Source organism: Lytechinus pictus, chromosome 15 (assembly GCF_037042905.1).
Source record: "Lytechinus pictus isolate F3 Inbred chromosome 15, Lp3.0, whole genome shotgun sequence".
NCBI lineage: Eukaryota > Metazoa > Echinodermata > Echinoidea > Temnopleuroida > Toxopneustidae > Lytechinus > Lytechinus pictus.
Window position 1 is genome coordinate 27,107,380 of NC_087259.1, and position 25,945 is coordinate 27,133,324.

At 35.9% G+C, this 25,945-nt stretch overlaps 2 protein-coding genes across 2 annotated transcripts; one reads left to right on the top strand and one right to left on the bottom strand.

Moving 5' to 3' along the window:
- On the bottom strand, positions 1-8,212 carry LOC129277633 (DNA-directed RNA polymerase I subunit RPA12-like). The gene is made up of 4 exons (XM_054913786.2): positions 8,030-8,212; positions 4,480-4,580; positions 3,138-3,247; positions 1-1,719 (listed from the first exon to the last, which is right to left on the bottom strand). The coding sequence occupies exons 1-4, from the start codon at positions 8,157-8,159 to the stop codon at positions 1,695-1,697; spliced, it is 366 nt and encodes a 121-aa protein (XP_054769761.1). The 5' UTR covers positions 8,160-8,212; the 3' UTR covers positions 1-1,694.
- Positions 7,950-24,855, top strand: LOC129277634 (3-keto-steroid reductase/17-beta-hydroxysteroid dehydrogenase 7-like). Its single transcript, XM_054913787.2, has 10 exons — positions 7,950-8,188; positions 12,946-13,211; positions 16,988-17,191; positions 17,590-17,682; positions 18,808-18,925; positions 19,317-19,432; positions 20,161-20,341; positions 21,076-21,132; positions 22,269-22,367; positions 22,907-24,855. Exons 2-10 carry the CDS (start codon positions 13,156-13,158, stop codon positions 23,018-23,020), a joined length of 1,038 nt encoding a protein of 345 aa, XP_054769762.2. The 5' UTR covers positions 7,950-8,188; positions 12,946-13,155; the 3' UTR covers positions 23,021-24,855.
- Positions 24,856-25,945: the final 1,090 nt, after the last annotated feature.

The following is a 25,945-nucleotide window of genomic DNA, read 5'->3' on the forward strand; positions in this document are numbered from 1 at the left end:
TTGTCATACTATATACATGTATTTTGTCTAGGAAATCGGTGAACACTTCCCTTTGCCTTGGTTTCGCAAAGACATGCTCATCCCGTGCTGGTCTTCAGTTTGTGAGAATCATATTGCCAAAGCCATCTATCGTCAGTACACTGAAATTGACATTTCACATTGATGGGCTTTATAAGCATATTCAAATATCCATAATGAAGCATATTCAAATATCAATAATGAACATTTAGAATGGTAAAAATTATTGTTCACTCTCAGGCCTTTGGAATGATTATTCATCATTAAAAATTGGACAAGATTGGTTTGTTACACGACAATCATGCTTATTTGACGATGGGCTCATTAGCATTTCTTTTGTATTCTTTGTTGAGATTCTCTCACTAATCCCTCAAATGAGAGTGGATTCAGATTTACACGTGAGTTAATGCGCAAATCGTTTCTGATATGTCTCCATATTTATTGTTTGTTTTCTGCCATAAATGAATGATTTGCTAAGCTGTTGGTTTCAAATTAGAGATGAGATTCCAATCTTACCATGAGTATCAAAACATTTTTAATAAATGTGAAATCTATCTCTGAAAACACGTTTCCTTTTTTGTGAAATGCAATGTATATTCAACTGCACATGACAATACTTAGCAGGAATGGGGCCATACCAATGTGTAAGAAACAACGCACACACACACTAGAGAAAAGTGTGGAACTTGTGAGCACTTAACCTTTTGGAGTACTTTTCATGGTCTCAATAGAGAGTGTTAAAGCTCTATCCAGCTATTGATATCGATGATGCCAATTCATATTCAGAGAAGCTCCAAGACATGTTCCCCTTCCTCTTCCATAGATTGAGTTTGTGCCTGACACTAGTCCATATACTTCCTCTGCACTTTATATCATACCAAAATTCCATATTTCATATATGTATCATTACATATTTAAATGGAGAGTTAGTCCAAAAATAATTGAAAGCATTATGGGTCGCTGATGGAAAACTGCAATTGGATGTAAATCAACAATGAATTTGCAATTGATCATAGAACTTGTGCTTGATACGAGATTGAATTAAGTTCTTGACAATGCCTCTTGGTCTGCTTTCTCTTGTAAATCAAAAGCATGGAGATACCAGTTAGCTCTTTCCACTAGAAACAGTTTCCTAAAATATATATATGCAAATAGCCTTAAGGTAAGACTGAAGTTGGACAACAAGGAATTATCGCAAAAAGTTAATTTCCTGCCATAGGCCTCTGTACATAATGATAATCTGAATACATATCCTTTAAATTTAATGAAACAATAAGAATTTATATTGCAAATTTTTGTGAAATAATGGTCATTCAACTTTTCTTGAAAAAAACAATGAAAGCATACTACATTGTAACAGTCGGCAAAATATTGTTGCATGAATCCTATAAACAATGATGGAGGAAACCTATTCATCATTCCTAAGGGTACATATTTTAAGACTATCGGTACATGTAAGATCAGATTGTTGCATTCTAGTTGAGAATCGAGGACGGTCAGGACCTGTAAGAGGAGATAAGCTCTTGAGCAGGTAGTTGTTCAGAGTGGCTGTGGAATATTGGCTCTAACGGTGCTGAAGGCTGGCACATATCACCCAGAGGTTATATCATTTATTTTCAGTTCATAAATATCAGCACTTTTAGCAGTTCACAGGTAAATAGCAACATCAACGGACATCAGGTGTACTCAATCTCTTGTTTTCTGTAATGGCAAAAAAAAAAGCAAAAAGGAAATGTAAAAGAGAATTGCTCTTACCGGTAATATTTTATATTCTTTAGGGTTTGGGTAAATGATTTATTAAATGGAACACTGGAGGTTACAATTTAAAAAAAACTTTGACAATTATATGCTGACAAATGGTACCTCTAAAATGTGGTCAACTAAAATAACTAAAGAACCATTACAATAAAGTAAAAAGAATAGAATTTGTTTTAATTATGCCATGTCAAGGCATATGACATTAGCAATCCTACTTAAATTCATGAATGGCTAAATCTACTGAAAAATTAAACCCACATTACACACATTCGTATGCAGACACTTTAGTAGTTTCTCTTGCAGTATGTTGTAACTTTCCTGAGTAAAAGCTGTTAAACTATAAAAGCTTAATATGACATGCACAACATTGGCAAGGCTATTCAACAAATTAAATCACTAACTAAAATGTGTTGGGCAATTTTTTAAAAATCATTTATATCTAACATTCTATTAATATTCATTGAAATATTTGTGTGGAAAGAAATTTATGATTTTTGCCAAAATGAAGCAAAAGAGAAAAATCTATTTGTCCACAGCATTACATTTTCTTTGGCTGCTAGTAAGTCACCCTTTCCAAAGATCCCGCTTAATCTACACCCATTTTTTCTACTTTTTGTTGGTCTCATCTCAGAACATGGGTTAATCCTAGTTCATCTACACCAAGTTATAACTATCCCATCTAATTGTCACTTTAAAAAGCCTTTTATCACTAATGTGCATTTAGGCTATAACCGTTGCATCTATTACCAACTTGGTCTAATACCACTAGAATACATGTATATGATTAGATTAATGATCTACATTTTCATTTTACACAGTGCGAAAAAGTAATTTGTGAACAAATTTTCGGCATTACTCCTATGTGTTTAAGATCGCATGCTCGATCTGTAATGAAAATGAGAAGTCAGAAAAAATTGGAACCAGTGGGATTGGAACCTGTCATCTACTGCTTTCCGGGCAGCGACTCAACCACCAGGCTATTCTGGTTCACGGCTTAGTCACGATGAACTGGAATACAAATACCCTTGATCCTCTTCTTTCTGACTCATTAATATGCAAATGCAGTCCGCCGTGGACAATAGGTAGTAAATAAAGAGGCTTTAATAGGAGGTAATAAAATGCCGAAAATAAGTTCATAAATTATTATTACCTCCTATTAAAGCCTCTTTATTTGCGAAAAAGTAAGTGTAGACAAAGTGGGAATTCAACCACCTAAGCATTAGACCAAATGACAGCTAACCCAAGCGAGTCTTAGACCAAGTGGCAATTAGACCAAATTTGTTTTGCCCATCTGACATATACAATCTGAGAAATAGTCAAACTACTTGCAGACCAAGTGGATATAAACCAATCTGACATACTTGCAACTTGGACAGAAGTAGAAGATTGTTTGTCCTTCATCGGCTGATCTTGTCTGACTAGTATGAAAGTGAAGACCATCATGGCCGCAGTAAACACATGCTCGATCAACCTGATAAGAAAAATACAAACTGAAATTCTTAGCAATATACAGCATCATCCTGTAATAGCAATACATGTATTGAGATAATTATTGAACAACTGATCAAGAGACAAAGGTAAGATTATAAAACAATGAGAAAGAATCCTACATTACATGTAGGAATGATAGGATATATGAGCTAATACTCTATACTTTCTCATTTTGGTGTGAATAAGACTAGAGGTCCTTTAACACCTGCTCACAAAGCAGGAGCAGTCTGTAATATGACATTTGAAAATCTCAAACAAAATATAATATATTGGAGCGTTGTGGCCCAGTGGATTAGTCTTCGGACTTTGAAACAGAGGGTCGTGGGTTCGAATCCCAGCCATGGCGTAATTTCCTTCAGCAAGAAACTGATCCACAATGTGCTGCACTCAACCCAGGTGAGGTAAATGGGTACCGGTAGGAAGTAATTCCTTAAAAAGCTGTGTGCGCTATGAACGCCTAGCTTAGCCAGGTAATATAGGAGCGCCTTGAGCACCTAACAAGGTGGATATGTGCGCAATATAAATACCCTATATTATTATTATATCTGTCTCCAGTGATATGATACACATTGATCCTTTTGGAATCCTAGAAAACAGTTTTTAGTATGGTTTAGAGTGTTTATACTTCAATTCTTTAAGAAACATGCTAATTGGGAAGGTGCACAGACTGGCCCTTTAATACTGATTTGTATTTCAGTGGTATTAAAAATAAGAGACGTACAACACAATAACAACACAAACTTAAAGTTACTTGTTACATTCAGGATACCATCCCTGAATAGTAAACTTTACAAGTAGTTTTCCCACTCTGTTCATACAAGGCAGGCTTGAACTGAGCCAATCCCAATCCAGCCATACATGTCAGCCTGTGCAAATGAGAGGATAGGGCAAGCTAACGTTAACTGAACTAAAGATCTTTAGTATGGTGAAGTAGTCAAAGAAACAAGATAACATGTTAAATAAGCAAATCAACTAACTTAATAATATATCTAATCAAACCAAGTGAACTATTTAATGTGAAATGAAAGTGAAATAACCACACACTATGCCTCTCTAAAGTGAAGGAGCTCATTTAATTTGACAGCATGTTTGATGTGAATCTAAATGACAGTGCATGCTCAACTGAAAAATATTGAAAATCCAATGTGTTAGTTTGTTAATATAACTTAGCCCTTTTATTGAGGTGTAATAATTTTTTATTTGGATACGTACCACAGGTCCTAGATCTTCAGCGCGTGGTTCTTTTCTCTTTTTCCCTTGCTTGCGCTCATTCACAGTTCGATGAGAGTAATAAACAACATCTTTCCATGTATCTGAGGGGGAAATAAAACATACATCGTTTTGGTTTGATAGAAAATTTAAACTGAGCTTTTTCAAACTGACCTGCTTTCATCGTGGAAGCCTGCCCACCATCTCAGCAATGTCGGAGAAGTTTGCCGATAAAAACATGAATACACGAAAAAAAAGTTCCCCATCTTTTCAAGTGGACATTACTTCTGGATGATTGACCTTAAATAAAGTGCCCAAATATTATACCATAATTAATTTAACTCCCTCCCCACAGCTAACAGGTTCCACATGGGTGTCTTGCATGCACTGATAAATGAAAATATATTACAGAGCTAAAATCCATGATCGTGATTTCCCGAAAGACCCGAATCCCACATGACTCAAGTTAATGCTGGACTCCAAAAGATCGATGACCAAAAATATAATAATAATAATAACTAGCATTTAGTACGCTCTCCATAGTTAACAGATCTATATCACAGCGTTTACAAACGATTTAAAACAAAAGTACATAATAATTACAATAGAAATACACGCAAAAGAAATTGATCGGAAAAGAGGTATGTATATCCCATAACGGGATGATTTTTGCTCGAAATACAGCATATGGGTTTTCCTGGCATGGCCCGAGGAGGGAAAGTTTACACCTTTCTAAATAAGGCACTCTCCTAAAAATTATCGGACATCTTAAAAGAATTTACATTACACACATGAGCTCACTTAGCAGAGCAGAGCGGAGGTGTGCAGAGTTGAGCAAATACTGGACTGATATATCCGCTGTTTTTTCTGAGTTCTTTAAAAGAAAATGATTTTTTTTTTGTCCTCCTCCTACACAGACGGAGGGGATGCCGCAGAGCATATCCCTGAAAGAAATAGACTGATTTTTCGGTCTAAGCAAATACATCTGATGTTTATTCATTATAGACTAACATTAGGCCTAGTCCTACTTGGAAAATAAATAGGGCTTCAAGTTATTATGGCTATCACCTAATGGAATTGGCACGTCTTAGCCTAGGTCACTGAAAAACAAATTGTGTCAATAGATGGATCTAACATGATCCCACAACAAATTGGCTTTCCAAAGAATTGTATGGGTGTGTTTTTAGATTTATCGAAGGCATTGGACACTATGGATCATGATAATATTAAACAAGCTTGAGCATTATGGCATTCATGGGGTAGCCTTAAATTGGTTTGAAAATTACTTAAAGAATAGATTACAGTTAAGTAATGATCAATGGAGTTAAATCACAATCTAGGAAGGTGAATTATGGGGTACCCCGAGGTTGATTCTTGGGTCCCTTATTGTTCTTGATTTATATCAATGACATTACAAATTCATCATAGTTGTTTACATATTCACTTTTTGCTGATGACACTTGCTTACTCTCCTATCACAAAGGTATGCATAATCTTATATTGTCGACAGATATTGAAGTTCAAAATATATTTAAATGGTTTTGCTGTAAAAAGCTTTTATTAAACGCTAGTAAAACACAATATGTTGTATTTAGAACAAGGGGTAGAAGAATGCCTGATATATAGATTCATTATCAATAGGTCATCAGAATGATTAGATTAATCATAGTCAAGATGTGCGGTTTCTAGGAGTTGGAGATGATCATTTATCATGGAAAAATCAGGTCAGCAATGTTTGTACCAAGATTTCAGAGTGTTGCCGTGATATATGTTGCGTTTCTTTTTACCCAAACAAACTTTAGTAACTCCATCATTGTGCCTTACTTAATTTATTGTAATGATGCGTGGGGAAATAGGAATCATTTAAACAAACTATACTGATCCTTCAAAAGAAAGTTATCAGACTCATTACATATTTGAATTACAGAAGTCCCTGTATTCCTTTATTTCTGCAGCTCAACATTCTGCCTCTTTATGATTTAATATCCTTGAACTGTTTGATATCCATGTACAAATCACAATCGACTCAAAATTTGTCATTTTTATCAGATGCTTTTGTTGTTAACTCCAGGATTCATACGTATAATACACGTCAGAGAAATCTTATCCATCAACCGTTTGCAAGAACTGCTTTGAATTCATTTGTGATAGCTTGATTAAAGAATGGAACATATTACCACAAAGCATAAGATCCAGTCCAACACTGTAGGTGTAATTGCTAGATCTAGATTTTTAAAATATGGCACTTTTTGTTGACGTAGATGCCGCTCTTAAATGTGATGGTAGACCGCAGCTGGCAGCCGTCTGTTTCGAGGAGTTTTTTAACATTTTTATTTTATTTATTTCTCCTCGTGATTTCCTCGCAATCGTGCAGCCACCATTAGGGGGTTAATAATGCAAAATCCCCCCGATGAGGCTCATCGATTATTGTATTTCATAAAAGTACTGTATATAAAAAGAACTGGACCAAAATAAAGATTATCATTCGGTTTTGGCCTGAAATGCATCAAAACAGGAAAAAATAAACTTTAAAGGGGAAAAAACAGTGACTTACTACGGCTGTCGCGCAACTCCCACTTCCCTTGTTTATCCAAACTTAACACATAAACATTTGAGTGGGCGTTGTGGCGTGCCCCTGTAATCCAAGCTGTGGGGAAGTTACAAATTGATGCAGAGGTTCGGACCTGTGTCACGTATTTCAGATGGTGACGAAAGGTCGGTCCCAGACGTAAATAATCATATCTGATTGATACACGTCTGACAAAACTCAAATACACACACAGTCCCTGTACAAATTGAGTTAAAACTTCGGTCTCTCTACACCCGTATTTCACTCCGTTTCCATCCTCCGGTTATCCTCAAAATTGGTGATTTTGGGTCAGTATCTATTCCCTTACACGTATTATTCACGGCCGATTTAAAAACATCGCATGCGATCGGCCTTGACCTGCGGCCGATCGCGATCGCATGCGATGTTTTTAAATCGGCCGTGAATAATACGTGTAAGGGAATAGATACTGACCCAAAATCACCAATTTTGAGGATAACCGGAGGATGGAAACGGAGTGAAATACGGGTGTAGAGTAAGATATTAAGTTATTCATCTTTCTTGTTATAAAATTTTTTTTTTTTTTTCTTTAATTTTTACGATAAACATGATTACCATCCCCACCTTTGTGACTCAGTATATCCGAACTGGTTCACCGTCTCGAAGTTCGGGTAGGTGGATTGTACTAGTGTAGCGGTAGTGAAGTGGAGACTGCACGAACTTCGCTCGAGGTAGCTGGGCCCATGAATGTTGTTGTTCGTTGTGGGTAGTTTCCAAAACAAGAACAAGCTTCACCGCGCTGATCGCTTCGCTAGACTCTAGAGCTAGTGGGTCGCTATAACAAGCCTAACCCAGAGAGCTCCAGCCCGCTAAGCGGGCGCGGGCCGGAGCTCCCTGGGCGGAGTGCCCCGGCTGCCCGGCAGACGCAGGCAGCCAGCAGATACGTCTTCAGACTCGACTCAGACAGAGCAGCGGGTCAACGTACGTTTGCCGTCTTCAACTTACCTGTAGCATTAGTTTTAAAGTCACAAATTTTACAAAAGACGTCTAATGTGCCACGCTTTGGAAAAGGTAAAACTGTGCCACATTTCGGACAGATTTCCTTGGCAACAGAAAAAGTTGTTCCAGTATCCATCCTTCATCCAATTGATACCGTACCGCGTGGTAATGAAAATATACATCGGATACGAATTTTCACGTTTAATGTGGGCGTGGTCGTAAGGTTAAAGAGATTTGTACTAATATTTAATTAGATCTAGGAGAAACTTTCCCTACAACTCATGGAAACGGAAGGTGAAGAACTCAATCTCTCTTTCTGCTGAGCAAACGAACTACGTACACTAGATGGTGCATCTATCACAAATTCTGGCATGGGAAAACTATCAACCTTAAGAATCTCTACCCCATCTTGGGATCCTCCATCAACCAGGGGCGGATCCAGCTTTCGCCAATAGGGGGGGGGGGGGGGGGACCGAAAAATATTGGTGGGTAGTCCGAACTAAAGACTGAAGTTTTAAGTATATGTTAGTTTTTATTGTTATAAACAAGATATCTCATGTGGTATTAATATATAATGCGAGTGCGAAGCGCGAGCTCAAATTCTTTGATATCTTATGTCCTTAGACCTGAAGATTCTGAGCAGTTTTTGTAATCATGAACAAAGATATGTTCAATTTAACAATGCAATATTATCCAACTAAACAATGCGAGCGCGAAGCGCGAGCCGAAATTTTATTATAGTAACGTGAAAAGGGACTCGATAGTTTTTAGTGATTAATGAAGAGGATACAAGTATCACCAATTAAATAATGAGAGTGTGAAGCGCGAGCTAAAAAATTTTGATATTCCGACCTGAGAACTGGACTGTCTAAGCGCATTTTTATTAAAATAAAGAACAATTAAAGCTGTGTGTCTAAAACAATTAAATGCGTGCGCGAAGCACGAGCTTAATTTTTTGATATACTGACATGATACAGGAGTATTTTTACAAATTTTGGTAAGAATTTCCAAAGAGGATAAGTATCTCACAAATCAAACTATGCAAGCGCGCATAGCGAGCTAAAAATTTTGGTATTAATTAACAATTTGTGTAAATCAAACAAAATAATGAAAGCTTGATGTGCGAGCTAAAATATCGTGTGCAAATTGATTTCAGAACTGGATATATTAAGTGCCATTTAATCCTCTTGAATGGGATTCATTACACAGGCAATGCGAGCGCGAAGCGCCAGCGATTTTTTTATATAAAGTCTATTTTCCAATTCTTCCCCTCACCTTTTTCTTGTTTCCTTTCGGGGTCGGGCCGGCTGTTACGATGCTGTGAATTACACATCATGGGTATAATACCTCTTTCTTACTTTTCTTTCTGTTTTTCATAGTTTCTATCAAGTTGGAGTACATTTTTTCTGCAGGTTGTCAAAAAATAGGGGGGCCGGGGCCGGCTCGGCCCCCTCCTGGATCCGCGCCTGTCAACTATTATCAGACAATCATTAAAGGACAAGTCCACCCCAACAAAACGTTGATTTGGATAAAAAGAGAAAAATCCAACAAGCATAACTCTGAAAATTTCATCAAAATCGGATGTAAAATAAGAAAGTTATGACATTTTAAGGTTTCGCTTAATTTCACAAAACAGTTATAGGCCTATGCACATCCTGGCTGGTATGCAAATGAGGACACTATGATGTCATCCACTCACTTTTTCTTTTGTATTTCATTATATGAAATATGAAATATTCTAATTTTCTCCTCATTAACAAGTGATACAATGATTAATTCCACTCTAAACATATGGAATTAGCATTGTTTGATACGGTTCAGTCAAATTGGTCCTTATTGTTAAATCTATAAAAAATGAAATATTGTAGGCCTATAATTCAAACAATAAAAAACAAAATAAAAATAGTTAGTGATGGACATCATCAACTGACTCACCTAGTTGTGCATATCACCGTTTTGTGAAAAAAAGCGAAACTTTAAAATGTCATAACTTTCCCTTATTTCATATCTGATGTTGATGAATTTTTTAGCACTATTTGACTTTTCTCTATTTATTCAAGTCAGCATTTTCCTGGGGTGGACTTGACCTTTACAGGACAAGTCCACCCCAACAAAAATTTGATTTGAATAAAAAAAGAAAAATTAAACAAGCATAACACTGAAAATTTCATCAAAATTGGATGTAAAATCAGAAAGAAAGTTATGACATTTTAAAGTTTCGCTCATTTTAACAAAACAGTTATATGCACATCCTGCATGGTCGATATGCAAATTAGGAGACTGATGATGTCATCCACTCACTATTTCTTTTGTATTTTATTATATGAGATATGAAATATTCTTATTTTCTCCTGATTGTCAAGTGAAACAACAATTAATTCCTCCCTGAACCGGGCCCTGAACATGTGGAATTAGTATTGTTTAATATATGGTTCAGTCAAGTTGGTCCTAATTGTCACTCATGGACCTGGCCACGGAGGATTATCTATTATGGGGGTGCTGTGACAATACTCAGCACCCCCAATATAAAACAAAAGAAACAGTGAGGGACATCATCGACTGACTCATTTGCATGTTGTGCATATCACTATTTGTGAAAAATAGCGAAACTTTAAATTGTCATAACTTTCCTATTTTACATCCGATTTTGATAAAATTTTCCGCGTTGCTAATTTGATTTATGTCTATTTATTCAAATCATCATTTTTCTGGGGTGGACTTGACCTTTAACCATCAGAGCATGGAGCTATTACAGATAGCTCCATGATCAGAGCACAACTTGTGACATTGATCAACATATCTCACCCGAACTCGGCTCACCCGAACTCAAGAAAGAAACTGATTCGAAATGTCCTCTCTGCCATGATGAGGATACAGTGACTCAGGTTATTGCTGCTTGTCCGTCAACCCTCCATCTATACGCACTGATCTTCTGGCCAAAGTGAGCAAACTCTTACGAGATGCTCTTCAATCCTCTCCAAGAATTAGGCCTACTCTCAACACCCAGGATCCCTTTGAAATTACTTGCGCCATTCTCTTGCCGTATATATTTATGGCCCTTCCCTTCCTCATCCTGAAAATGACTCTTCATTATAATATATAAAATTCATGCCCATAGCCTGTACTCTTCATGCTAACTAATGAGCTAGATTTCATCCATCTATGCTATTGACCGCGATTTATCGCTAATCTCCGAAGAGCGGAGGATCAAAACAGATCGAGAGAGAGAGATATATGTCCCTATGTTCAGGGGCGGATCCAGGATTTTCCAAAGGGGGGGGGGGGCAAACAGTGGCGTAGCTAGGATTTTTTTCCCGGGGGGCACTTGGGGGTCCTTGCTTTTTCAGGGGGGGGGGGGCACCGACCATTTTTCCGGTGTGTGTGTGTGTATGTGTCACAAGGGCGGATCCGACTTTCGCCAATAGGGGACGGGGCCCGAAATTATCTTCACCTATATCAGTCACTTCTTAGTTTTATTCTTATAAAACAACATAAACATGAAATAATCTCATAAGCCTGATAAAAAGTGCGAGCGCGAAGCGCGAGCGATTTTTTTAAAACTTTCTTTTTTTTTAAATTTAATTTTCTGGGCAATGTTATGTGTGATCCTGAACAAGATTCGTATGTAACTAGATGGCTACTGCGAACGCCAAGCGCGAACAGAAATTTTTATCAACTGTTCTAGCATTATCGAAAATGGAACTGTTAAGGACTGCTTACAGTTACCCACGAAGACGGTATATATTTCGATAATGCGAGTGCGAAGCGCGAGCAATTTTTTTTTTTACATTCCGACCTAAAAAATGGCCATTCTAAGCACTTTTTGTATTAATAAATGGGATAGGTATGTAACTAAACAATTGATGCGAGCGCGAAGCGCGAGATCGAGGAAGAAAATTGAGATTTTAGACCTAAAAGCGGGACATTCTATTCATATTTTGTAAATCATAAATAGGATATAGTCAATTGGGTATCATTAATAATGCGATCGTGAAGCGTGAGCAGACAATAAAATTATTGATATTCTGATGTGATACTGGATAATTCAAGTACATGTACATTTTAAATAAAGAACATGCAGGCTATCGCGCGTGTTGTAGACCTAGAATCTGGGCATTCTGAATACATTTGTTTGATGGAACATTATGGAATACACGTAGACAATATGAACTTCGCAAATCGAACAATGTGACCACGCAGCGTGAGCTTAAAATGCTGATATATGTAGACCATAAAACGGACATTTTACTTAAATTTGTAAATGAAAAAAAAATAATGAAAGCTCGATGTCGAGCTAAAATATGTTTTGCATATTGACTTCAAAACTTGCTCCATATCAGCCTATTGAGCAAGATATGAATCTCATCGAACAGGCAATTCTGGCGCGAAGCGCCAGCAAAAATTTCGTATAGTAACATAAAAAAATTTGTTTTTTTAATTACATTATTTCATTCACTCGTCTTCCTCCTCTTATTTTCTTTTTTTCTTCTGTCTTTCTTCTTCTTTTCCTTTTTCTTTTTTTCTTTTCTTCTCCCTTTTTTTCTTTCTTTTTTTTTGCTCTGCCAATTTTTTCTGGGGGGGGGGCACCGGGGGGGCACACCAAATCTCAGGGGGGGGGGGCACGTGCCCCCCAGGCCCCCCCCCCGTAGGTACGCCACTGGGGGCAAAGCTTTTGGAGGAAAATTTTGACACACAAAAAAAAGGTTTTCAACCAAAAACTAATGATATTTCGACCCCGAAGTAAACATTTGACAAGCCCCCAAAAAAAATTTTAATAAATAAAAAAAGGTCTTCCATTTCAAACTGAGAGGGGCACACCTCTCTTTTGATGGCATTTTTACATTACAAATTTTGATTTTGGTTCTCAAAAGCACATGCCCCCCTGGATCCGCCAGTGTCTAATGATGTTTAATCAATTTCAGAATCACGTTCAAGAAGCCCGGTCAAGAAGTCGGACAGACAGAAAAGCTAGCCAAAAGCCCCGGAGTCACCTATTTCAATCATCCGAATTAACTACTAAATTAAGACTCTTACATCGAATTGCGAAGACTTTTTTAACTGAAGAGCCAAGGGCAAGGCGCAGCTAACAACGGTATTTTGACCAGTGACAAGAATCGATCTGCTTTAACACAATGGTTAGCCTTGACAAGAAAGAAAGGAAGGTTGTGCTCATAACTGGGGCTAATGCGTGAGTATAAATTAATGAAAATCATTGTCATTTCAAAGCTGAAACAAAGCTAGTGCGCTTTTGCACCCTGTACGGTACCGGTATCCAAAGAAATGAAGCATATTCCTTGTCAACGCAGGAGCAGCAGGCGGGCGAGCGGGTGCGGGTTTACGGGGGAAACTGCTTCATTTTATAGGGCGGTAGAAAAGTGCATTAGCGCCAATAAAACCTTTTATGTTGCTCCACTTGCTCGGATATCAGGGAAAATTTTAAAGTTCTGCATAGTATTTAACAGTATGTTGGGCTTCCCCATGTCCGGCACCTAACTTGCCTAAAAATTGAACTTTTTAATACTAAATAAAGCGGGGCTCCTGGCTTAAAGCCGGGAAAACATTGCTAATAATGCTCTCCAAACATTGCTCTGTACTGCAAGTAAGATCATTTTTCATTTTCTAAGAAGTTGGCGCGCACCGCGGCGGGTGGCGCAACTATTAATTTAGTAAGCCAGGGTCTCGTTCAGAAGAGGGAATTTCTGACTTGACTTTGACTCTTTGTCTTTTGGGAAGAGTTCCATTCTTTGAGTCTGACTAGATCTAACGTTAAAGATCTAACTTTACATGTGCATGTAGATCTATTCTATCTTAGGCCATATGGACCCTCTAAAAAAAAATTTAGTAAAATTTAAAGTGAAATGAGGAGAAGGTCTAAGATAAATAGTATACAGTAGATCCAGATCTATCTCAGTAATCTAGCACTATTTTCTAGAATAGATGGGAGAGTGGAAATAGAATCAATATATGGTGGCTTTATTTCGTCAAATTTTCGGGCAGTATCAGTTTCCTGTATGATGGGGTGACCATAATTTGCGCACGTTTTAAAGATTATCATTTTTTTTTAAGTTGATTTTCAATAAAAAATTTCTCACAGTTCACACAAAATTAATCTAATAAAAATCCTGAATACCAGATGGAAGGCAAGATCCCAAAGTAAAATTTGCTTGACGGAATTATACAGTAGGTCAAGGGTTTTCCATGTCAAGGCGATCGACTAGTGCGCGCTCGGCTAAAAAAGCGTCATAAAAATAGTGTGACCTTAATTTGCACATGATCATTTGCATAGCTTTAGAAACGAAATCAAGCAGACAAAGGTAAGATAATTATATCAGATGGAGGTTAAAATGTCATAAATTTGGTTGGTATCACATTTTACTTATTTGGAGACCTGCTTGCAAACTGGTGCTTGTCAAGAAGATCTAATTTTCTCTGAGATGTTTTGCCAATATTTTCACAAATTGAGACCCTACCTTCAAGAAAATTTCCTAACTATTTTTGGTCGCATTTCATGAGTTGGGTATACAAAAAGGGTGGCGGATGAACAATTTCCCACACGGTGCCATGGATAAATTCAATATACTCAATATAATATGTAATATGACTCAGCCTCATATTTCTAGGCAGTTTAAAAACAGGGAACAACTAAATGTTATATAAATTTGGCAATTTTGAAAATATGCAGGAATGAAATACATGTGTATTTCAGCTCTGATCTGCAACCTAATCAATTAGTAAACTGGAGAAATTTGGTTAATTATCTAATTTGTAAACTTAATTTTTAGTACAAAAGTTGTGTATCATTGCAACAAATATTTTACCCATGATGTAGTCATTTTGCCAAGCATATAAACAGTGACAGGCATTTTGGGGGGCAAAAATGTGAAATGAAATATGCATACAATAACCGATAATTATTCAATTTTTGTTACAGATTTAATTATTGATGTCACAAGATTAAAAATGCATAATACTAAGGTGATCCAATGTTGCATTAACTTTTTACACCATTTTATGTTCAGCAGGTCCAATTTTGAGAAAAACACATTTCAAAATTCATATTTACATTGATGTCTATTTAATAATTAGCTGTTAATTAGTCATTTTAAGGAAAAATAAAGGTATTTGAGGCTTCAAACGTTTCCATTATTTACAGAATGGTAATACCTATAACATATTTACATATTAAAAATAAGTAATTTTGGGTCGCTTTTTCTGATGGTGATATCAGTTTTTCAAGATAATAATTATATTTAGAGATATTCGACCCTGTACAAAATTAGGCAACACGCAAATTAAGGTCACACCACCATAAGCGTCCATAGACATCAGTTTATTTAGTAAGTAGGGTCTGTAAATTCTAAACTAGTTGAACTTTCGGCTCTAATCGCTTAAAAACCTTTTCCGGTATCAGTGCTTCTCGCTAGCATAGCGGGAAGAGATCTTGACTGCAGTTCCAAACTTCTAACGAGATGAGTTAGAGTCCCAAGTCCAGGGGGGGGGGGGGTTACTTGAATTATAACATGATACCTATGTGCCGCGCCAAAGTCGAAAATGGGGGCTCTGGAACTAAAAATTGGTCTTAAAACGGGGGTCTCTTTTGGATGATCTACGATTGCTAAAAATGCAATGCTCCTGAACTGACTACATAAAAAACAGGGGTCCCTGGAACTTATTAGACCACCTGGGTGGTCATATTATTAGATTCTGTTCGAACTCATCTTGGGTGGTCTTTTTATTTGATTCTGTTAAAAATCATTTTGAGATTGTTACCACAACTGGTATTTATCTTTATATACTTGGGCAACTCCATAAAATATGTGCGTCTGACCCCCTATATGTTTGACCTTCATGAAATTTTCTGTCCCGGATTTCTGGTTCTTTTGATAGTCTGCCATGCTCTCAAATGACCATGACTTGGTCAGTTAATGAAGTGAAGTAAGACTTGAGAAAAATGGGGGTCGGATGTACAAAAAGGTTGATCATTTTATGGAATTGCCCACTTGTTCCTTTTTTTGGCACAGTTGGTTTCTGAAGTATTCATCATATGCCTTTGTCCAAATCTGAATTGAATTCTTTTGAATATTTTCTAATTTTATATACATTTAATTAATAGTGAGTTTGAGGGCTACATTTTTTTGTTCCTACCTATAGAAGGCCTTACAAAATATGCTCAGAATTAAAATATTGTGAGCAATTTTGTGGTTGACAAATATAAGCCCCAAGATTATAATGAAAATCAAATCCTACATGAAAGGAATTTAATATTTTTCACTATAAAAGTGATTGTAAAGACATTTTTTTTCAGTGTGTTGTATGCTGCATAGACTGGTTGTATACAGACTGCAATTAGTAATTGAGGACATGGTTATTTTTATAATAACCTCTTTTGATTTCTCCATTCCACAGAACCAAGGCTTCATAGAACAATGCCTACTGGGAGCATTTGGCATAATTTTTCAAAAATCAATTTGAGTATTATTCAAATATTGCTTCATGGAGTACTGTGAAATTCAGTACATGTATGTCTATTTTGCACCATTTTTTGGATGTCATATCATGAGACATGTGGATTCTACAAGAACAGTGCTTTACTATCATTTCATTATGATCTGAAAAACAATCAGACAGATTAATGAAGTAGTTTATGAGATAGGAAAATCTGGAGGTTTCCCCGATCAATCTAGATATATTATGGGTATTTAGACTAGGCTTCTCAACTCTGTCGTAGGCAGAAGGTATTTGGAAAATAATTTATATATTTCTTTAAGGAGACACAATGTATCTCTATAGGATTAAATGTTCTCTTTTTTAAATGTTATCTTTTTTTCCTTAATCTAGAGGGATTGGCTACAGCTTCTCAACTCTGTCTTAGGCAGAAGGTATTTGGAAAATGATATATATTTTTTAACGAGACACAATGTACCTCTATAGGATTGAATGTTCTCTTTTTTTTTCTTAATCTAGAGGGATTGGCTACAGCTTAGCAGACCGTCTATTAGCTTTGGACATCACCATCCTGATTGTCTTAGCATGCAGGAATCTATCTAAAGCTGAGACAGCCAAGCAGAATCTTCTTACTTCTCACCCAGATGCAACAATAGATATTGTACAGCTCGATACAAGCAAACTGAGTTCAGTCTACAAGGCTTGTGCTGAGATCAACAAAAGGTAAGTCAGGGGCTTTATAAAGAGATATGTACTGTAACTTATGATTTGCCAAAGACTTTACAGTTATGCCCTATTGAACAACTGAATCTCATGTACTTCTTTTTTTTCATTTATTGTTTCTTGTAGTTTTTTTTATTGAAATCTTTGGTGACACTATCATTGTTTTTAATCAGTAATGGAAAAGTAATGATACATTTATTTTTTTTTTCCAGCGGTCAGTGAATTTTAAAAAAAATTGCGTGGCAGATGTCAAGGGAGGGGGGCTTAATACCCTACTCCTCCCCGTCTAGATAGGGTTAGTCGATGTATATTTTGTTATGTCAGAGGTACAAACAGATTGCCTTTTGATTAATCTGCAGGATTTTTGCTGTTTTGTTGTTTATTTTGTTATTTTTCAGATACAATCGACTTGATTACCTGTATCTTAATGCTGGTACCATGCCCAATGTAACATTCAACTATTCAAACTTCTTTAAGAGTTTTTTAAATCCGTAAGTATGTGCGCCATCTTAATAATAATAATAATAATGATAATTATAATATTAATGATAATGATGATTATGATGATTTCAATTTCAATTCAATTTATTTACACTCTCAATAAAAACATGAAAAACATACATAAGGTACATAAGTAAAACATTGTGACAACATACAAAAAACATATTTATGAGAATGAGGGGCCAACAAAAAAGAGCAGATAGCCTTATTGAGCGTTGACCCAACAACTATAAGACAAAATCAATAAATATTACAAAAAAAGATAACATAAATGAAAACATATATTAACACATACATTCAAAATATATAGCGTAGTTATACAAGCAAATTAAGAATACAAACTTAAAAGATGTAATTTATAATAACGTTTGAAAGAATTGATGATAATGATAGTAAAATAATAATAATTATAATTTTGCTTATATAGTGTCAATGAGTATCGTGTCTCTTTGCACTTTAAATAGTGTGAAAGCAAAACAAGAGATGTGGAGAAGAAAAGAAATGACAAACTCTATTTTATCTGACAGTCACCGTATACTTAAAAGTCAGACTTCTGTGCTATTCAGCCAGTCAAAATCAAGGAAAGTTGTTATATCTGGCAGTGACAACTTGACAGACAACTTACATTGGTGAAACGGTCCCCAGATGCCCTCACATTTAAGATATATGACAATGGTTGAAATACACTGTATTCAGCCCTGGACATAGTCCCATACATTAATTTCTGTGTACAGTGAAAGTATCTCAACCCATTTCAGATCATTTGGGTGATTTAAAAATATATCATATTATAGATCTTTTCTTACATTCATTGCAATCATCAGCACCTTCCTTCCTATTCATTTTAAGATTGGTTCTCACAAGTTGCTGTCCGATCATTTGTGACTAGTTTGTAACATTTTATTCTGCACACGATTGCAACAGCAGCAAAGAATCACTTGAAAAATTGTGAAACCTCAGTCCGTGTTTCTTCCACAAACTCTAACCCTGACTATAACCCTACATGTAGACCAGGGCCCCGTAGCACAAAGGTTAGCGATTAATCACTAATTTGAAAGAACAGTTGATCACTAACCTTTGTGTTAAGGAGCCCAGAACTTCTCTTTATCTTTCAGCTTGAAGTTCATCAGAATTTTATCGACTGGTGAAGGATTGCTCAATGTCCAAGATGGGACCACAGAAGATGGACTAAGAAATGTATTTTGTACTAATGTTTTTGGACACTATGTACTGGTATGACATACATTTCTGTAATCATTTTTCATTAAGCAATATCTGTATACATATATTTCAAGAGTGCGTATTTCTAATATGGAGTGGCATATCTTGAACGGGGCTAGGGGGCATGTGCTCCGAGTGCCACTTGTAGGGATGGGGGGGCAAAAGTGATAAGAGAAAAACTGAAGCAATGAATGAAAGTATAAAGTGATGAAGAGAAGGGGAAAAAAATAGTACTAGCCAGTCCAACCTCGTATGAATAATTCCCCACTATACCTTTTCAAGCGCTGTAAATTTATTTGTATTGTATACTATCTGTATGCACAATGCATTATCATTTCAGCTCAAAGTATCCATTTAGATTTGTTAAAATCTTGTCTTTGAATATTATTTGATGGTTTTACAGATTCAATGTCTAATGGACCTTCTATGTGCTAATGGTGGCTGCCAGATTATATGGACTTCTTCCAGCAATGCATCAGCTGAGCTATTCAGTATAGATGATATACAACATGAAAACGGGTATGGACTCACAAATATTACTTTCATAGATGGAAGAAACAGAAAGAGGAGGAAGGGGAGGAGGTAGGGTGAGGAGGATGAAAGGTGGGCATCGGCAAGGAGGAGATCTAGATGATATGACCATGAAATTTTAAATTGTGATAAATGAAGAAAAATTATAACATCATTATGCTGAGAAAGAGGAGTGGAGGGATGGGAGAGAGAGGAGGAGGAGAAATTAGAAGAAGAGGAAGAAGAAGAAAAGGAAGAAAAAGAGGAAGAAGAAGGAGGAGGAGGGAGAAGAGAGAAGATATGACCAGGGATTTGTATTCCAGATTAGTGCAAAAATAACAACATCTGTTCTCATTTTGTACCTAAATATAAGAAAGAATATATAAAAGTGTTTCTTCTGAGCCAGGAATGTAGCATAGTTATTTGGCTCAGTTTTTACAGTGGTGCTAGAAAGTTGAACCCACCACAAAGTGCACTCCATCATGCGGAGTGTAGTATTTTATCACCTGACCTCACAATTGAATAGATTAATAATGTAGTTCTTGTATTGCGCATATCACATCAAGTCATAACGTCCCTATGCGTTTCCAAAGGATTTGAATATTATTACCCTGGCTTTAGCCAGGCAGAAATTGAACACTTAAATATGTTCATTTTCTGGTGGGGTTCATTAACTTTTTAGCACCCCTGTAGGCTACATATCATTTTTACAATTTTTTTTTGTCTTTTATCCACAGACCAGAGCCCTACAGCTCCTCCAAGTATGCGATAGATCTTCTAAGCCAGGCATTGAATGACAAGTTGAATTCTCAGGGTGTTTACAGCAGGGTTATGTGTCCTGGATTCACATCTACTAACATGACATCACCTATATTACCAGGATGGATGTGGTCTCTTACTACTCCACTGTTATATCTGGTAAGGATTGTTTAGCGCTCGTACTTTAGGTTCCGTCAAAGTGGTATGGCAGGATCTGGCTTTGCCCATGAAATGTTTATACTCCCTTTTTGGCATTGGTGCATTATGGCATAATCATCCACATGCCCTCCCCCTTCTACAAGAGCACAAGTATGGGCAGTTGTCCCTAACTGTGTCATACAAAGAATTTGGTCAAATAAGTATATTTGTGGCCATCCAGCTCGAAACCCCAATATAAGTTGGCTACAGATTTGTTAGTTTTCCATACAGTTTGAAAGATTTATTTCCTCAGTTTCAAAATGATGGTTATCCTGTTGACATTGGTTGATTTTCAGCAATATAGTACTTGGTGGAAGAAATAAGAAGTAATAAGAAGCAGAGTAAGAGAAAGACATTCTTTAGAGGTTCATATTCACCCAGTCATGAGATGAAATTACCATAAAGTCTGAAGAAGTATGGTATAACAAAAATGCTTGTATCTTGGCTTAATTTGGTCGAATTATAATGCATTATTGTAATTTTAGGTAGAAGAGTAACTCTTTGAAACAAAATGATTTTGTTTAATGCAAAGTCCACACCCGACCAAAAGTTTAATTTATTAAAATGGAAAGAAAAGGAAAAAATGGCTATTCAATTTTATATACATAAGCAACTAATACATATATGAATGCAATGCTTTATGTAATGGAGCTCAGACATTGATCAAATTTTCTTTTTCTTTTTGTTATCGCCAGTTTCGAGTTGTAGCACCAAGGCTTTGTATAACTCCTTATAATGGAGCTGAAGCATTGGTAAGTATGGCAAGTTTTTATACGCTTTGGGTTTTTTAACTTCTTTGATCATTGATAATGGGTGAATTTTAGGTGAGGTAATATTAGATTTCCTTTGGAACCACTTTGTTGTCATGTTTGAATACGGTATATTAAGGATGGTATACTAACTCAAGCAAAGAACTATATATATTTCTCTACATCTGCATTTAAGGCGATTTTTTTTGTGTCTTTCAATGTTCGTAATGCGCCTTAACGCCCTCTACCTTCGTCTTTACATCTATATGTGTATTATGACGGAATAAACCCATTCATAGACTTTGCCCTTTCGTAGGATGTATGCATATATATATATATATATACAGTTGAGGCCAGAAGTCTACATACACCCAGGAAATTCAAAGAAAAGTTGACACTTGCCAAACATCATAAATTTTACTGTATCTTATAAAATATTAGTGCTATCATAACGAATTTGTTATCAAACAAATGAGTATGTCATGCACCTTCATCACATTGATTTGTCATCAGGAGCTGAAAATGTATAGGTGTCTTTTTTCCCCAAAAAAATCTTCATATTTTAGACAAATTAAAAATCAAAACTTGGCAACTAGTTACTTCTCAAAACAAGCATTTCAGATTACACTTTTTGTTCAGTAGTGACATATCATGATAGAAAATGTATTTGTATATTTCTATAAAACAATGTTTGAAATTATAAGAACAAACAATAGAATACATTTAGCATGAATATTACTTTTTTTCTTCAAAGAAAATTCCACCTGAAATATGCTTTAATCGAAACGGCATCCCAATCATCTGAAAGAACGTAATACGCTCTTTCATTTGATACCAAATTCATCATGGTAGTATTTATATTTCTGAAGATATAGTAAAGTTTACGATGTCTGGCAAGCAAACAAATTTCACTGAATTTCATGGGTGTATGTAAACTTTTGGCCTCGACTGTGTATATATATATGTAATTTTTTTTATTTCCAGGGGCTTCGTTTCACAATCTACTGCCTTAATCTGCTACATTGGAAAAACTTTAACATCGCAATGAATGGGGATTTTTCCAGGGCTCTTTTTAGCATTTCAGGGGCTGGGGGGAATTGAATTGACTGTTATGTGTTTCTTTTTTTTGTTGTTGACAGGTTTGGTTATTCAGTGCTTCTCCGGAGAATACCAAGTCTGATGTGAAGTATGTCAGCCATTGCTCCGTGCTTGGAACTAGATATGTGCACACTGACAAGGTATTACATTATTCAAAACTGAGTAGATGGTATTTTGAAGTCAGGTGTAACTCAGAACATGGTCTATTTGGGGCTAGTATCATGGAAAGCCATAAGTGAGGAAAGTTTGTTTACACCATTTGTTTTCTTATGTTTACTTTGTATTTTTGTCATTCTTTAATAGCGAAGAAAACAATTTGATATTTCCTGACAGTTTTAAATACTTTACTATGGCCATCCATAATTAAACCACAACTTCAAACCATAGTTTAAATCAAACCAAAGTTTGATTACGGCCAATGAAATGAAAAAAAAATATACATGTATATTTATGCTTTCATTGCAAATCTCAAATGTAAATCAAAGCTGGAGTGAAAAAACAAATGAGAAGCACTGGAAGTGCATGAATGTTTGTCATGGAAATGTGTTATGTTTCAGTTTATTCATATTTTTTCTTTCATTTGATTTTGAATGATGCTTTATTTTTTTCTCACCTCCCTGCCACCCCTCTCTCTCTCTGACTCACCCTTCTCTTTATATCCTTTTCTTTCTTTATTCAGCTCGACATGAATCCAGACTTTCCAGAGTTATTATACAAGAAGCTGAATGCTTTGGAGCAAAGCTTTAGAAATAAGTTTTCAAATGGTGCTCAAAACAAAGTCTCCACATCATGACCTAGTAAATGATCTAGATGATAACTATTATTTAATTTAAAATCATTGACAAGCTTTGAAAATAATTATATAAATTGTGTATGAAGTAACAAGAATCATTCCAAGACTATTTTCAGGGAGAAATTAAGGTAAAATTGAAGCTTTTCCTTCCAAGTTTTCTTGCAGTTTTGGATTGCTACATCACTGGCCAAAACTTTTATAATGGTAATCCGTATTGACAGATTTATTAATGATTTAAGGACAGGGTACAGTATTTTATAAGTAAAATTTAACCGTTTGCTCACAGCACAAAGAAAAATCTGAAGAATTACCTCAAAATTTTCAGCTGCTAACTGCTGCCTTCTTCAGCGATGACCGAAGTGACCCTATTTGACCTAGTGACGTAGCGATCGATAATCGGGTCTGAAGCTTGTATTGCCCTCCGTCCCTATTGAGAGGTTTGAACGCCTGGATGTAAATCGCTTCTTTCACACCTCTCTCAACGTAATGCAGCTCCCTGTCCAGCATTTGTACCTTGCTGATGTCCACATGAATTGATGTGAATGTGCTGCAATACTTCAGAAGAAATGGAGTTAGTGCGTCGGTGTTCAAGGAATCTGGTCCTAAGGGAACGTTCTGTTTCTCCAATGTAAAATTCCTGACATTAACCCTTAGTTGTCTGTCCTTGACAAGGAATCAAATAAATAGGACAAGTGATATCCTTAGTATTTTATGTTCTTAAAGGTTCACAGTAGGGTCCTGTTTCATTAACCCTTGTTAAACCAATAATAACAAATGCTCAATTTCTATAACAAGTTTACTATCGGCTAAACAAATCAAGAGATTCCAGTAGCTTTTAACTTTTACTGCAAATTTTTAATAAAACAAGTTTGATTAAACGGGTCTCGGGGCACTGCTATAAAAGTGCGCTTCTCAGCATTCAGCAGATAGTGATGTTCCACTCAATTAACTGCATTTTTATTCCCAGTAAGCAGTTTGCGATGGAACAAAGTAGTTTGGTGCTTGTCATGCTATGTTAAAATAACACTGGGTTTGTACCCTCAATAAAATTGACTTTTGATTTAATTCCATTCATGTTTTCATTACAAGAAGTAGGAGAGTTAAGTTTGTAAGATCAATATTTGGTTTTGTATACCAGTATCATTATTCAGGTCTACTTCATTAGGAATTTATAAATGTAACTTACCGTTCATGAACCAATAAATTGATATACGAGTTATCAATGCTGCATTATGCTTATGATATAAAAGGAGTAAAATATAAAGGCAAACTGCAGTAAATCTGTGCTAATAGGTTTTCAAGATAATGTGCTTTGCATTTAATGCTAATGGGACAGATTTATTTTTAAATTGCATAATTTTCCTTGCATTTGATTTTCATGAATTTAATTCACCATTATCATCTTTATAATCATTAAAAAAAAATACTATGTGACAATGTTGATGTTTGAATATCTTGTGCTGTTAAATGTGCAGTATTGCTATTGATCATGAAATAAATTTTTATACTGATTCAAAAAGCATCTTTATCATTCTATTGCAAGTAATTACTAAGTAAGTTCTAGTAATTCCCTTCTGGTGTCAAAACGTGTGGGCACAGGCTAAACAAAGCTGGCATTTGAACTACATGTAACTCTGCCCAAGTCAAATCTGTTTGACAGATGCGAAATTCAGTCAGACCGCAGGTCCCTATGCTAATGAGCAAAAAGGCCAGATTTATCCAAATCATCTCGTGGCTGAATCCTCCTTGCAAAATCTCGTGATTCGTGAGATTTTCTTTCTCTAAGAATTTACCTGTTATAACCTCAAGTTAAATAAAATATTATTGCACCATCAGATAGAGTAAATGTTATTCTTTCATATTGGTCATTTATTTTGTATACAAAATTTTGATAAATAAGTAAATTTCAGCCCTGAATATGTGCCTCAAAACTGAATTTTCTTCCTCTGTTTTCTTTTGCAAATTGTGCAAAACTTTTTTATTTTGAGCCTCAATGATATATATATCACCATAAAGCTTAACTTCTGTACTTTCTCACAGTGCCACTCTTGATATGCGCCACCTTTTAATCGGGTCAAGATCACACTTTTCCCACCAAGGTACAAGACGAGATTTCAGAAATTTTGTACTTGCATGAAATCCAGAGTTCTGATTGGCTGGATAAGGTTTACAAAACAGGTGCGGGTAATTTGAGGAGATTACCACAAGGGAAGTGTGACCTTCCCATGAACCCAGGCATTTGCCAGTGTGTGGTCTCTTTGACCAATCAGGGTGCAGTATTCTTGTTTTCAAGCTGCTTTATGTACTTGGCCTATGAAAAGTGTGATCTTGACCCGATTAAACCAATTCTTATTTTGAAACCTATACCATTTTAAAGCATACATATTCAGCTTTATCATGATTTGAATATCATTTGGGCTCAAACAAAAATAAAGTGTAAAAATAGCAGCTTTTGTCAGGTGAAAATAATTATTTTGTAGCATATTTTTAGATCAAAATTTTAACCTATATTACAAAATTTTTGAATAAATTTAAACACATGACCTGAAAGAATGATTCTTCTTCTTTACAATGATACCAAAATCATGAAATTCGATGCACAATTAGAGCAGCAATGACCAAATGAAGAGGTGTTTTGGTCGGCATCAAGCTCATTAAATATGCAAAACATCTCAAGTCATGAATATCACTTGGATGAAAGAAGCCACTTTCTTGGGACCTGCCGTCTGACTGAAATTGTACTTACTTAGAAGAGGTATTACTCTGATGGAAGGTTGAATTTTTATATTCTCATTAAGTTTATATGAATGCTCTTTGTTCACAATATATACATATTTTTTCTGAAGCGTAATCATCAATAAGTTGCTATGATAGCAACTCTTGCAGGAATGTCAACTACCATGACAACAGTGAAAATTTTGCTTC